Source organism: Zalophus californianus, chromosome 5, assembly GCF_009762305.2.
Source record: "Zalophus californianus isolate mZalCal1 chromosome 5, mZalCal1.pri.v2, whole genome shotgun sequence".
NCBI lineage: Eukaryota > Metazoa > Chordata > Mammalia > Carnivora > Otariidae > Zalophus > Zalophus californianus.
In genome coordinates this window covers 56,319,365-56,335,456 of record NC_045599.1, presented here as the reverse complement: position 1 = coordinate 56,335,456, position 16,092 = coordinate 56,319,365, and the positions used below count along the sequence as shown (strand labels likewise).

Genomic DNA, 16,092 nt, shown 5'->3' with positions numbered 1-16,092 from the left:
TATTGGCCATTTGGATGTCTTCTTTGGAAAAATATCTTTTCAGTGCCTCTTCCATTTTTGAATTGGATTGTTTGCTCATTTGCTATTGAGTTGTATGAGTTCCTTGTATATTTTGAATATTAACCCCTTATTAGATATATGATTTGCAAATATTTTCTCCCATTCAGTAGGTTGCCTTTTTATTTTGTTGATGGTGTCCTTTTCTGTGCAGAAACTTTTTAGTTTGATATAGCCCTGGTTATTCATTTTTGCTTTTGTTGCCTTTGCTTCTTGTGCCAAATCCAAAAAATCATTGCCCAGACCTATGTCAAGGTGCTTACCCCCTGTGTTTTTTCCTACGAGTTTTATGATTTCAGGTTTACAATGAAGTCTTTAATCCATTTTGAATTGATTTTTGTGTATGATGTAAGATCGATGCTCAGTCTCATTGTTTTACATGTGGCTATCCAGTTTCCCAAACATCATTTATTAAAAAGATTGTCCTTTCCCCATTGTATATTTTTGGTTCCTTTATTGTAAGTTAATTGACCATATATACATTGGTTTATTTCCTGGCTCTACAGTATTCCATTCAGCTATGTGTCTATATTTATTCTTTATTCCACTATTTTGCAGTTTTTGATCAATGTAATGCCACATGGCAAGTCCTGTTTTCTTGCAAAAAGCCTATCTTTTTCCCTAGAAGGTGATTAGATAATGGTATGCCAGCTTAGGGAGTGAGGGGCAAGAGACTCAGAATACTTGTAGATGACTGCTCCTAAAGGAGAGAAACCCACAGGTGGCACAAAGAAAAGGCTAGAAGCCACAAAAACTGGCATGCCTGTCACAGAATTATCTGCGGTTTACTCAGGAGCCATCTCCATATTTTAAACTGCCATGCTCTTTGGGCCCCTGGGTGGCTCAGTTGGTTAAGCATCTGTCTTTGGCTCAGGTCATGATCCTCATGGTCCTGGGATTGAGTCTCACATCCGGCTCTCTGCCCTGTGGGGAGTCTGCAGCTCCCTCTTACTCTTCCTCAGTACTCTCAAATAAATAGATAAAATCTTAAAAAAAAATAAGTAAATAAACTGCCATGCTCTTTGATAGCAGCTCAGTAAAATACCTTTCAGTTTTAAAAATTGAGTAAAAATTTAGTATGATTCTCTATGAATTGTTGTAGAGAACATGACAGTAATTTTAAGAACACATTTATGTTTCAAGAATGCAGGATCCTGCTTTAATGATTAAAGGTAAAGGGAAGAATATGCATTCAACCAGACTCAGAAGTGGAGAACAGATGGAGAGAAACAAAAAACTTGCTGGAAAAAATGGTGAGGCATATTTGATTTATTTTTTTTTAACTAAGTAACTTATAGAAACATAGAATTCTGGTACTGAAAAGGATTTAGAGATTATCTATCTCAACTTTCTCATTTTACTGATGAGGAAGTTCATAAAGGTTAAGAATTTTTCCCAGCATTGCACAGCTCATTAGTAGCATAACTAGGACTTGATCATGAACTTCTGGCTTATAGACTGGTATTTTTTCTATACTTCTATTTGGAGAGAATAGTTACAGGACCCTTTTCAAATTTAGATATGTGATCTATTTGTGGTGTGACAAACCTAGCATAAGGCTAGGTGTCAGATGTTATTTCTTTGTTCCTACAAAACCCCAAAGAATAACCTAAGAAACTATGAGAAACCATAAGAATCTAGGAAGACTGGTTAAAATATAATAGGGGTACAATTGGCAAAATTAAAATATGGATTGTAGGTTAAATAACAATACACCATTGTTAAATTTCCTGAACTTAATAATAATTTGGTTATTTAAGAGAATATCCTTATTTTTAGAAAATATACACTTAAGCATTAGTGAGTAAAGGGGCATGGTGTATGTAAGTAATTTATATATATGTCTGTGTGCATGCAAAATATTAACAATGGGCGAATCTTTTGTTCTGTCTTTATAATTTTTTTGTAAGTCTGAGGTTTTTTTCCACATAAGACATTTAAAAAATTCAGTGAACTGAAATAAGACAAAAATAAATACCTTTCATATGTAAGTATTACCCAGTTAGAAAAATATAGGAGAAAGTCCCATTTATAATAACTATAAAAGAGAAAATACCTGCTTGTATACCTAATAAGAAATGTGCCTTACCTGTAAGAAGAGAGTTGAAAATTCTGCTGAGGGACTTAACAAAAAAAAGAGACTTGAATAAAAAGAAGAACTTTACTCTTGACCATAAGTATTCAGTCTTGTAAGAAATTTATTGCTCCCTAAATTACTCTATAAATATGTGAAAGCTCAATCAAAAACAGATTTTTGTTTATTTGCTAATTCGTTTGCTTTATAAAGCTGGAGATTAGTTATGAGAATGTTATAAAATGATACTAAATATTGAAAGACTAGCCTAGAAAATTCTGAAAAATAAAAGCACAGGGAGAGTGGAGAGACAAGAACCTGCTGTACATAATATAAAAGCAAAAGCCATAGAAATTAAAATAATTTGGTACAGGCACAGGAATAGACAGATAAATTGATGAAACAGAATAGAGTTTAAATGTAGAAGCCTGATACAGTGTGAATTTTGGGGAAGATATATAATAAAGATGGCATCTCAAATTGGTGGCAAAAAGAAGGACCAAGCAATAAACAGTAAAAACATAAACAAAACTGGGTGGATACCTATAACATTCCTTATACTAAAATTAATTCCATTTTGTCCAAAGATTAAATGAAAAAAAAATTCTAGAAGAAAAATAAGTGAATCTTTTTGTAATCTCTGAGGAGGAAAAACCTTCTTAAAAAATGACAAACCCAGAAGCCAGGAGGGAAAAGAATGATAAAATTGACTACATATATTTTAAGAAGATTGTATGGAAAAATACCCTAAAGAAAACCAAACATTGAGCACAGAAGAAATATCAATAACACATAACAGGGGTTAATTGCATTAACATGCAAAGAGCTCCTACAAAACAATAAGGAAAAAGAAAAATGAGTACATGAACAAGCAGTTCACAGGAAAAAAATATATACATACATACATACACATATATATATATATATATATATATAAAAATAACTGGGACGCCTAGTTGGCTCAGTCAGTTAAGCATTTGACTCTTGGTTTTGCCTCGGGTCATGATCTCAGGGTCTTGAGATCCAGCCCTGCATCAGGCTCCTTGCTCACCTTGAGATTCTCTGCCTCTCCTTTTCCTCTCCCTCTACCCCTCCCCCTGCTTGCACACACTTTCTCTCTCTCTCAAATAAATAAATAAATAAAATCTTTTAAAAAATAATTGAAAGGATTAGCATCTCACTTATGATTTTAAAAAATGTAAATTAGGAAGTACAGTTTTCACTAAGAGAATGTCAAATGTTTGAACACTTGAGAATTCCCAGTGGCAAGAATATGGAAAAAGTAAGCAGTCTTTTATGTTGTTGGTAATAGTGTAAGTTTGCTCAGTCTTTTTTTTTTTTAAGATTTTATTTATTTATTCGACATAGAGCAGGGGGAGGAGCAGAGGGAGAGGGACAAGCAGACTCTGCACTGAGCACCGAGCCCGACGCAGGGCTCAATCTCAGGACCCTGAGATCATTAACTGAGTTGAAACCAAGACTGGGACGCTTAACTGACTGAGCCACCCAAGCACCCCTGTTCAGTCTTTTCACAGGGCAGTTTATTTAGATTCTTCAGACTTTTAAGTCACAATTCTTGAATTGGAAATTCTACTTAAAGGGATTTATTCTAGGCATACCAGGGTGGCTCAGTTGGTTGAGTGTCTGACTCTTGATTCGGCCCAAACTTCTAGGCCCAAAGCCTTTTGGATTAGTCTGCTTAGGCTACCATAACTAAATACCACAAACTGGATTGCTTAAATGACACATTTATTTTCTCACAGTTCTGGAAGCTAGAAGTCCAAGATGAAGGTAATAGAAAATTCGATTTCTGGCAAGACCTCTACCTGGCTTGCAGATAGCCGCCTTCTCTAAGTGTCTTTCCTGCATATGTGGAAAACTCTGAAGTCTCTTACTTTTTTTGTAAGGACACAAATCCTACTCTATTATGGCTTTAACATACAAATTTTGAGGGGATGGACTTCAGTTCATAACACCTTCAGTGGTGAATTCTACAGGCATTTAAGGAATAAATAATACCAGTTTTCCACAAACTCTTCCAAAAAGTTGAAGATAAGGAAATACTTCTCAATTCATTCTGTGAAGCTACTAATAAACTGAAAACAAAATCGAAGACATCACAGGAACAGAAACCTACAGATGAATATGTCTCATGAACATAGATACAAAAATACAGACAAAACTTTAGCAAATCAGTTTCAACATTGTATAATACATCATGACAGAGTTGGGTTTATCCCAGGAATGCAGGATTAGTTTTACCATTTGAAAATCAATCACTGTAATTCACTAACAAGCTAAAAAAGAAAATCATATTACCATCTCAAGGGATGTCAAGAAGGCATTTGACAACACCTCACATGTCTTACTGGTGAAACTCCCAGCAAACTAAAATAGAGGGGAATTTTGTCAACCTGACAGAGAGCATCTACAAAAAAAATACAGCTATTATACTTAATGTAGTGAAAGATTGAATGCTTTTCCTCTAAAATCAGAAATAATGCAGGGGATATCTTCTCTCACTATTTCTGTTGAACATCATAGTAGAAGTTCTAGCCAGGGCAGTCAGAAAGAAAAACAAATAAAAAGCATCCATGTGGGAAAAAAAGTAAAACTGTGTTTAGTCACAAATGACATAATCATCTATGAGAAAATCTGATGGAATCTGTAGTAAAAGCAACTATAAGTGAATTTTGCATAATTAAAGGATACAAGGTCAATATACAAATACTAATTATATTTCTATATTCTAGTAACATTTAGACAGTGAAATTTGAGACCATAGTATCAAAAATATGAAATAGAGATAAATTTGACAAACTATGTAAAAGACAGGTACACTGAAACTTACAAAACATTATTCAGAAAAATCAAAATTTAATGGAGAAAAATGGGGAGATACTGCTTTGTTCATCAGTCAGAATACTCATTGTTTTGGGGGGGCTTTTTTTTTTAGAAAGAGAGAGAGAATTCCAAGCAAGCTCCACACACTGAGCAGAGCCCAACACAGGGCTTGATCTCACAACCCTGAGATCATGACCTGAGCCAAAATCAAGTCAGACATTTAACCAACTGAGCCACCCAGGTGCCCCAGACGATTAAATATTGTTAAGATGTTATTTCTACTCAGATATTATCTATGAACTCTACACAATCCCAATCAAAGTTCCTGTAGGGTTTTTTGTAGAAATTCATAAACTGGTTCTAAAATTCATATGAAATGCACAGGACCTAGAATGGTAAAACAGTTATGAAAAAGAACAAAGTTAGAGGGCTAATACTGCATTATTTTAAGAATTATGTGACAGGACGGGGTGCCTGGGTGGCTCAGTCAGTTAAACATCTGACTCTTGATTTCGGCTCGGGTCATGATCTTGGGGTCATGGAATCAAGCCTCTCGTTGGGCTCTGCGCTCAGCGTGGAGTCTCCTTGTCCCTCTCCCTCTACTCCTCTCCTGGCTGTCTGTCTCTCTCATTCTCAAATAAATAAATAAATAAATAAAATTTAAAAAAAAAATATGGCGGGGCACGTGGGTGGCTTAGTGGGTTATGCATCCGACTCTTGATTTCAGTTGAGGTCATGCATAATCTCAGGGTTGTGAGATGACTGTGTTGGCTATGGAGCCTGCTTGGGATTCTCTCTCTCCCTCTCCCCCTGCCTCTTCTCCCCTTCCCCACTCACATGTGCACACTCTCTCTCTTTCTCTCTCAAAAGAAAAAAATGATATGGCTATAGTCATCAAAATAGCATGACATTTCCATCAACATAGGGAAATAGATCAATGTAATGAGTTCAGAAATAAACCCTCAGTTTTGACAAAGGCACAAGGCTTTTGTAGAGGAGAACAATTAGATATCCACATGCAACAAAATGTTATTGAATGTCTATATATTTTAAAAATACTGAATTTTGTTTTGGCCTACAAGTTACTTGAAGATCAGATTGATCCTTTCAAAACTTTTTTAAAAACCTTGTTAGGTTTGATGTAGGCTTTACTATATAGCTAGTTTAGCCCCTTCTACTAAGACATGACCTGTCAAGGGTCTCTACTAATGCTCTGGTTGTTAGCAAAGTCTCTCTCCTCAGGCTGTCAGGAATGTAAATGTTTCCCAGGCCTGCGTGATCTCTCAGGATTGTTATTTTATAGTTCTTGGGTAGTTGTTCTTGCCCAGCCTCAGGAAGACTCAACCTACACATATGAGCATTTTAGTATTTAGATAGTGACTCAAGGAGTCCCTTTTATAGATTTCGGCACCTGTTCTCTCTTCCCTCATTGTACCCTACCGTGCAAAATCTAATCTCCCTAGCCTCCTGAAACTTGAATCTCTATTTCCTCAGCTCAGCAGGATCACCTTGCTATGCTTGTGCTATATTCTGGAAAGTGCCTTCAGGCAAGAGTGATCTTAGGGCTCGCTCTCTTGTTTCTCTTCTCTGGAAGGAGTCATAGATCCTAATTGCCTGTTTTCCAGTGTCTAAATTTTTTTACCCCATATATTTTGTGTAGTTTTTTTAGTTGTTTGCAATGCAAGGGCAAGTCGTGGCAATTATTTAGTCATGATTGGAAGTGAATGGCTTCTATATCTTAGTTTTCATTGAAAAATGTTGTATTCTTAATTTGTTATTTCTAATAAATTATATAACTAGCAAGTACAACTGGCAAAGTAAGAACTACTTTTTTTTTTTGGTAAGCATACAGTTTATCTGGTAGGAGCAGAAGGCTTTGTAGTCTTGAGTGGGGGAAGATAGGTTCAAATGTTCAGAAGTTGGTTTGTTTCACAGTGGAACTGATTGGAGGGTATCTAATAAAGGCAAAGCAGATAAATTGTGATCCATTGAAAAATGTGCTGCTGTACTCAGTTACTTTTGTGAGATTTTAGGATGGGGCAGATTAGCTAGATCAAAATTAGAAAAGCTATAGTCATAATTATTCTGAAATTCAGGAAAACCACATGAAGTAGTATCCATAAAAATTGACAGAATTTAGAGTATCTAAATAAGGAATGTCAGTATTTTAGGAGACACAGTGGAGAAATGATACCTGATATGTATAACCTGGGAATCTATTTTAATTGTCTATTTTCTGGCTTAGGAAAGAAAACTATTGTACAGATCAAGACCATATTTCTTTATTTAATTGTGTGACAGCTATTTGTAGCAAAGAAAGAAATTTAGCATTCTTTTTTCTGGCCTCACTGGGTTAATTTCTGTATCTTCCTTATATACTTCTGAGATTTTTCTCCTCATGGTGTTAAAACACATTTTGGTACTATAGTATTTTGTTGGGTTTAATAATACTTAATTCTAGATTTAAATAATCCTTTTCACCAGAACTTTTAAGAAAGTAATGTTAGTCTTCTCATGTATGCACTTTCATGGGGTTTCAATAAACATAAACTGCTTACATGATTTATAATGTACTGCAAGTATTTTCAAACTAATGATATTTTTCTTTTACCTTTTTGCATGTAGATAACATTATTGTTGGGTTTATGGATGAAACACTCATAAAATAATTCCAGAATGTTGACTGGATTCATTCTATTACCTGTGTTCTTCCTGATTTTTAAATAAGGATTATTACTTTTTGTTTTCTTTTGTCCATCCCCTCGTTTCAGAAAAAATGAAGAGGAATAAGGTATCTCTATCTAGCATTAACCGTAGAAACATTTTTGGAGAGAACTTACTGTATCAGGCTGCTCTGCATAATGACATTGATCTTGTTCATCATTATATAATGAAAGGGGGAAATGTTAATCAGCCAAGTTATGCTGGTAAGTTGGGGTTAACCCACAATTATCTTGGGAGTGGATTGTAGTTTCTGCTTAGTCACTCCTATGAAAGTATGACACAGTGGATATAAGGCAAGTCTCAAAGAGAAAGCTTCCAGGTAATTTTTCTGCTTAGGTAGCTGATCACCATCATCTCCCAGGGAAGTGGTAAGGTCGGGAGGGAGGGTCAGGAGAAGAGCATTCTCTTTCACCTTCAAAGATTTTGCCTGCCCAGGGCCCACCAGGTGGGCCATGTGCAGTGGCCTTACACAGAAGGATGCGGTTCCTGTGGCTGACTTGCTGGGTTTGCATGGGCATTGTTACTGTGAGACTCAACTTTGAATGGAAGAGAAGTGAGCTCAAAAGCTGAAAGAAGCTGATGGTATGCTGAGCTGTGGGGGAAACTGAGATAACATGGTAGATGTACAGCAGGGGCAATGGCCAGGGATATGGAGAAAAGAGAGTATAAGGTAGAGATGGTGGGGCAGGGAGCTCAGAACATTCTTTCTGCAAGGCTGGATCTCTAATACAGTCTTTTTTGTGGAGAGAAGCTGATGTTCTTCTGGACAAGAATGATTCCTTAAGGACACTTAAGTACGTAAGGCACTTAGCAGCACTGGGCCAGTCTGGGTAGTGCTTTTATGTGTCCATACTTTTACTAGTGTTTCTAGACTTTATGAAACAGTGTGAAAAGTCTTATGATGCGCAGGAGTGAACAGCACAGTCCATGGACAAGCTGGTGATTACACTTACTTTAGCAAAGCCTGCATTTATGTGATAATCAGGGTTTTAACAGGCTGTTATTCTAAATCTCATACCCAAGTGAACCGCCAACATCCTGTAACCCTCAACCTTGGATCCTTATTTGCTAGCCAAAGCACTTGCTTCCTTGTGAAATGTGTGGTACTTGCTGTTAGTCTCTATCTGCTCCTTAAGTTCAGGAGTAGCTCTACATGCAGCTAACTTTACTTTATGGACTTCCCAAGAATCTCTTAACATACTTATTTTCATTAGCCATTTTCTGTGCCGTTGTTAACATCCTTGGTGTCTCTTCCCTGCTTGTCTTCAGCAATTTATTGTGCACTTTCTCCTCACTGCCCTAGATACTTCTGTGACCTTAATGAATTTTTTATCCTTAATATACTTTCCTGGCTTTTTGAACTCTTTTGTTCTCTACTTTTCCTTCTCATTTTGTATCTTAGCTCTGATCTTTACTTCTGGCTATTCCATCTTATAAAATTGCAGAGGGTAGTGTTTTTAAAGACTTGACTACAACCATTTTCATCAGAGTCACCTTCAATGTTTGTTTAAAATGCAGTTTGTTTAAAATGTTTATTTCGCCCTCCAAAACACACACATGCACACACACACACAGTCTCACAATTAAAATCTGTAGGTTAAAACCTTGAAATCCGCATTTTAACATATTTCCCCAGATGATTTGTATTCTCAGTGAAGTTCAAGAGCTACTGGCAAGAGATATATGACCTCCATGTAATATACCAGTTCATTGTAGTGAGCTTTTACAGTATGCCCTTTATGTACCAGGTATTATGAAAACAGAAAGATAAATATACTAGAAAAGTTTAAATATGTTCTGTGATACAGTCCAAAAAAGGATAAGTGCCTTTTGAGAAATTCTTAAGATGTTACAATAACAGACCAATGGTCTTGTCATAGGTAACATTTGCATTATAAGTCCTCATTTGCATCTTATGGTATCTTTGTCTTTGATTTAAAAAAACGATTGCAATAGTTCATCTATCAAAAACAAAGGTGAAACCAGGAAGTAGGCTGAAGAAACTCGGAATACCCAAAAACAGATCTCATTAAGCTTCATTGTTAAAACCCTCTCAGACCAATGCCTTGAGCATTATTTTACACAGAATTCTACCTGATTCCTAAGTCTCTGGCACATTAGAATGCAAAGAAAGGTTGGCACAGTCCAGGATATTGATAATAGCAAGAAGTTTAACAGCAAGGCAAGAGACAGATAAAAACATAAAAATGAGAGGCCACGTTGTTGAGGACTGTATAATGCAGAAGAACGTGAACTTACACCTCTGTGGGTGTTAACAGTTGCTACATTAGAGCTATAAGTAATATTATGATCTTTATTAAAATTTGTTATTTTCACTTTCTGGGAAATTTATTATCTTATGAAGCTTTAGAGAGATTTTCTTTAAGATGGTTAAATTTTTTAAAAAGAAAAAAATTGTTAAGGATCTTCCAACTTGCAGATTTGGAAGATAATAAAAGATCTGTTGTAAAATGTGATCCATCTTTATTTTGAAGGAGTGGTTTTATAACACACAAGGAGTAATCCCCAGGGGAGGGGAAATTCTTTGTACGTTTGATTTCTTTCTGCATTATGTAGCCATTTCTGGTCTACAGTGGCTCTGTCTACAGAATAAAGATCCTTCTGGCTTTGTCAATGTTGGGAATTTCTTTCAACCTTAAGACTGATACTAATTAGGGGCACGTGGGTGGCTCATTCAGTTAAGCATCTGACTCTTGATTTCGGCTCAGGTCCTGATCTCAGGGGTTCTGATTGCAGGGTCCTGGGATCAAGCCCCGAGTGATCCCCTTGTCGAACCCTGCATCGACTGTCTTCTCGCTCAGTGGGGCATCTGCTGGAGATTCCCATTGCCGTCCCCCCACCCCATAAATAAATAAATTTAAAAAAAAAAAAAGACTGATACTGTTCATCACTGGGTCATCCTTGCTTGGGTCTCACTTAAAGTGGCATTCATTTTTTACTCCTCCCCTGAGCCCCCACTGTTTATTCTGAATTACTGACATGCAGTAGTTCTCTTCTTTGGGAATTTTCTGCAGTGAATTTAAAATAGGAGACTGGTTTTCCACTTTACATTTACCTTGTCTTTTAGTCATTCTGGCTCAGGGAAAACAAAACTAATCTTTTGTTATGGTTTTCTCATTCCGATAGCAGTTGTTTTTGTCCATTTTAGGAAACTAATTTATATTGTAGCTTAAGCAAAACCTCAATAAGGAAAGGAAGTTTCCTAGGAGGAAAATCATCATCTACATTTCAGAGTTAATAACTTTTGGATTTCTGACATTTCATTTTTCATCCTAGACTGGTGGCAGATAATCAGGTTAACCAGTATACGCACTGATAAGCTAATTTCCACAGGTCCCGAAACCTAAATTAATTTTTATCAAATACTATTGGAGGGAGATAATTTTTATATTATGTTTTTAAAAATAGGTAGTCCTTAATTGGTTATGTTTTAAAAGTTCACATGTGAGCTATTTATTTGAAATTTCTTTTAACATTATGAAAAATTTTAAACATACTGAAAAGGTAAAAGAATTCTACATTAAGCATCCAGATACCTAACACCTAGATTCTACATACTTACTTTTATTGCATACTTACTATAAAGGAAAAACACTCATGTATTTCTTTTCTACTTATATTCATAACACTTCTGATATCAGATGTGTGGGATTTTTGATACATCAAGCAATTCTCCAACACCTGCAATGTAGTTCATGTCTGACTAACCCAAATTAGTACAGATCCCACAGGTTAAGGGATCAGTCAGCCACCCCTACTTCAGAGGCCAGTCACAACTATTAGGTCCCTGGGTTACCTACAATTTCTGTTCAACTTGGCTACAAATTGGAGGTTCCCACAAATCCCTTCTTCAGATTTGATCTTTTCCTAAAATAGCCACAGAACTCAGGGAAACACTTATGTTTACCATGTAAATTTATTATATAATAAAGGATATGACAAAGGATACAGATGAATACCCAGATGAAGATACAGAGTGAGGCAGGGGGGAGTCCTGGAGCACAGGAGCTTCTATCCCTGTGGAATTGGAGTATGTTACCTTCCCAGCATGTAGATGTGTTGACCAAACTGGAAAAGTTCTCCAAACTCCAGAGTTTGGGGATTTTTATGGAGGCTTCATCGTGAAGTCAGGGCAGGGGACAGGGGGACATAGAGGTGAAACTTCCAAGTTTCTGATCATGACTTGGTCTTTCTTATGACCAGCCCCCATCCAGGAGCCCACCAAAAGTTGCCTCATTAGAACAAAAGATACTTCTGTCACCCAGGGAATAGCAAGGGATTTAGGAGCTCTGTGTCAGACACTTTTATCACTTAGGAAATTGCAAAGCTCTTGGGGCTTCTGTATGAGGAACTGGGGTGAGAGACCAAATATTAGAACAAAAGATTGTCCTAGCACCCCTGTTTACAAGGGTTTAGGAGTTCTGTGCCAGGAACCAGGGGCAGAGACTACTAAATATTTATTATTTCATTCCTATCCATCTTTAAATCTCTTATCTGTCCATCAATCCATCTTTATGTTGATGCATTTCAAAGAAAGTACATTTTACCACTGAACACCTCAGCATTAATATTTGAGTTCAATAGTTTTTTTCTTTTTTGAGGTAAAATTTCCATACCATAAAATGCAGATCTTAAATGTGCTGTTTGGTGAATTTTGACAAATATATTCACCTGTGTAACACAAACCTCTATCGAGATAGAATTTTTTTTAAAGATTTTATTTATTTATTTGACAGAGAGATAGCACAGATAGGCAGAGCAGCAGGCAGAGGGAGAGGGAGAAGCAGGCTCCCCACTGAGCAGGGAGCCTGACGGCGGGGCTTGATCCCAGGACCCTGGGATCATGACCCGAGCCGAAGGCAGACACTTAACTAACTGAGCCACCCAGGTGCCCCTATCAAGACAATGTTACCAACATCCCAGAAATTTCCCTCATGCCTCTTTCCAGTCATTCCCCACCCCCACTCTCTAGAAGCCACTATTGTTCTGATATTTCTCTGATATTTTTCACTATTTCTTATAGTTTTGCCTCTTCAGTATTTCACCATTAAGCATGATGTTAGACGTAGGTTTTGTAGCTGCTCTTTATGATATTGAGGAATCCTTTCCTAATTTCCTTAGTATTTTTATCAGGAATGGATCCTGGGTCATGATAAATCATCCTTTTATATATTGCTAGATTCAATTTGCTACTCTTTTGTTAAGGATTTTTGCATGTATGATCATGAGTAATATTGGTCTGTAATTTTATTTTTGTTGTAATGCTTTTGTCTGATTTTGGTTTCAGGATTTGCTAATATTTTGTTAAGGATTTTTTTGGTAACCTGTGTTTGTAAGTAATATTGGTTCATAATTTTCTTGTAATGATTTTGGTTTTGGTATCAGGGTTATGTAGACCTCATAAAATGAGTTAAGAAGTATTCTCTTCTACTTTCTGGAAGAGTGTGTGTAAGATTGGGGGTTTTTTCTTAAATGTTTGACAGAACTTAAAGTGAGACTATGTGAGCCTGTAATTTTTTGTGGCAAGATTTTGATAATGCAAATTTCTCCTATGTGTGAGCTATTCATATTTTGTTTCATCTTGTGTCAGTTTTGGTAAGCTGTACTTTTTCAAGGAATTTGTCCTTTTTATCTAACTTATGGAATTTATTGGCATAAAGTCATTTATAATATTCCCCTATTAGTGTTTTAATATTTGCAGATCTTTAGGGATATTTATATTTCATTGCTGATATTGCTCATTATCTCTCTTCCTTCTTTCCTTTTTCTTTTTTTTTTTTTCCTTCCTTCCTAAAGTAGTTTAAGCTAGAGGATTATCAATTTTACTGCTTTTTTTTTTTCCAAAGAACTAACTTCTGGCTTTAAATTTTTCTCTCTTATCTGTATTAAATGTTATTAATTTCTGCTTCTTTTGACCTCTACTTATTTTGGGTTAATTTTTTTTCTTTAGCTTCTTAAGGTTGAAAATAAGGTCACAGATTTTTATACATTTTTCCTGCTGTAGTCATTTAAAGCTTTAAATTTCCCTCTAAATACTGCTTTTGCTGCATCCAACAGATTTTACTATGTTGTATTTTCATTATCATTCACTTTGAAATACTTTTAATTTCTTGTATGATTATTTGTTTGACCCCAAGATTATGTTAGAAGTTGTTAAATTTTTAAATATTTGAGAATTGTCCAGGTATCTTTCTGGTATTGATTTCTAACTTAATTCCTTTTGGTTAAAGGATATACTTTCTGTGAATTTGATCCTTTTACATTTATTGAGAATTGGTCTAATGCCTAGTATATGGTCTTTCTTGCTTACTATCCCTTGTGTACTTGAATGATTATTCTTCAGTTGTATCCAATGTTCTATAAATGTCACTTAGATGAAGATGGTTGGTAATATTCAGATCATGTCTGTATTTATGGATTTTTTTGTCTAGTTGATCTATCATTTTATGAGAAGAGTGTTGAAATATTAACAACTGTGATTGTGGATTTGTTGATTTCTCCCTTTAATTCTGTCCCATTTTTGCTTATATTTTGAAATTTTGTTATTAGGTACATACACAGCTGTAATTTTCATGTCTTCTGATAAATTGACCTTTTAATTATTATGAAATACCTCTCTTTATCTCTGGTAATATACTTTGTCTTGAAGCTACTAAATATGATATTAATATAGGCATCCTAGCCTTCTTATATTTCTTGTCTATTTGCTGTATCTTTTTCCATCCTTTTATTTTCAACCTATCTATGTCTTTTTATTTAAAATTTATTTCTTGGGCACCTGGGTAGCTCAGTCAGTTAAGTGTCTGCCTTCGGTTCAGGTCATGATCTGAAAAAAAAAACTGTAAATAGTCCCAGGATCGAGTCCTGCATTGGGCTCCCTGCTCGTGGGGAGTCTACTTCTCCCTCTGACCCTTCCCCCTCTCGTGCTTTCACTCACTCTCTCTCTCTCAAATAAATAAATAAAATTTTTAAAAATAAATAAAATTTATTTCTTATAGACAGCATATTCTTATAGACAGGTTTTTTATCCATTCTGACAATCTCTGCCTTTTAATTGGGGTGATTAATCGATTTTCATTTAATATAAAAGGTTGGATTGAAGACTGCAGTTTTATTAAATGTTTTTTGTGTACATTATCTTTTTTTCCCCTCTCTTTGTCTTTGCATTATTTTGTAGTAGTTACTTTGGTGATTGAAATATACATCTTTAATGTTTCAGTCCTTTTAGAGTTAGTATGTTAATATTTCTATAAAATGTAAAAACATTGACCACATCTGCCTTTTGTACTATATATTTAACATCTATATACGTTAATAACACCAAAATATAATGTTATAATATTCAATTTAAACAGTCACATGCGTTTTTAAGGAAGTTTATAGGAAAAAAACTCTATTAACCATTTGGTACTCTTCATTTCTTCCTCAAAGCTTTCTAATTATTAATATAGGATAAACTGCTTTTATAACATTTATAGGAATGGGTCTTAAGTGGAGTGGTACTGCCTTTCAGGGGACATTTGGCAGTTTCTGGAATCATTTTTAGTTGTTACAACTGGAATGGGGGTGGGGTGCTAGTGGCATCTAATAGAATGCTCAGAACCACAAAGAATTATCCACCCCAAAATGTTACTGCTGAGTTAGAGAAACCCTGGCTTATGGAGAAGGTTCTGGAAAGAGTTAGTGAAATACACTTTTAACATGCAACTTTTAGGTTTTCTTTCATCAATCCTATGATTTATTGGAATTTAATAAATATAACTTATACCACTGTCTCTGGCTAACAAGGATAAAGGATACTTGTCTGTATGACTGGTTTTCTTAAAATAGTGGTGTTAGAACTACTATAAATAGGGGTGCCTGGGTGGCTCAGTCAGTTAAGCATCTGACTCTTGGTTTCAGCTCAGGTCGTGATCTCAGGGTCCTGAGATCAAGCCCCACATCTGGTTCCGTGCTCAGCATGGTGTCTGCTTGTTCCTCTCTTTCCCCCTCTGCTTCTCCCCACACTCTCTCTCTCTCAAATAAATAAATAAAATCTTAAAAAATAACTGTAAATAGCTTTTTAAAATAAGGAGAAAAGAAATGTATGTTTTTGAAGTAACTACTATAGTAACTACTACAAAATAATGCAAAGACAGGGGAAAAAAGATAATGTGCACAAGAAACAATAAAACTGCAGTCCTCCATCTAACCTTTTATATTAAATGAAAATCGATTAATCACCCCAATTAAAAGGCAGAGATTGTCAGAATGGATAAAATTTGAAGTGACTTCTGTGCATTCCTACTAGCTGGGTTACTTTAATGGAAGTACCTTGAGCTATAAAGTTTTTTTCCTCTCTTCCCTCCAGGAAAGTAGCCTGCAACTAGCAT

At 35.6% G+C, this 16,092-nt stretch overlaps 1 protein-coding gene across 7 annotated transcripts in view; it reads left to right on the top strand.

Moving 5' to 3' along the window:
* Window positions 1-16,092, top strand: part of ANKRD31 (ankyrin repeat domain 31) — a 146,596-nt gene that overhangs the window by 39,337 nt on the left and 91,167 nt on the right. For all 7 annotated transcript variants that reach the window (XM_027606869.2, XM_035727796.1, XM_027606870.2 and 4 more), the window contains exons 9-10: window positions 1,201-1,310; window positions 7,747-7,902. In XM_027606869.2, the coding sequence (XP_027462670.2) occupies window positions 1,201-1,310; window positions 7,747-7,902 (266 nt within the window). The remainder of the gene's footprint in view (window positions 1-1,200; window positions 1,311-7,746; window positions 7,903-16,092) is intronic.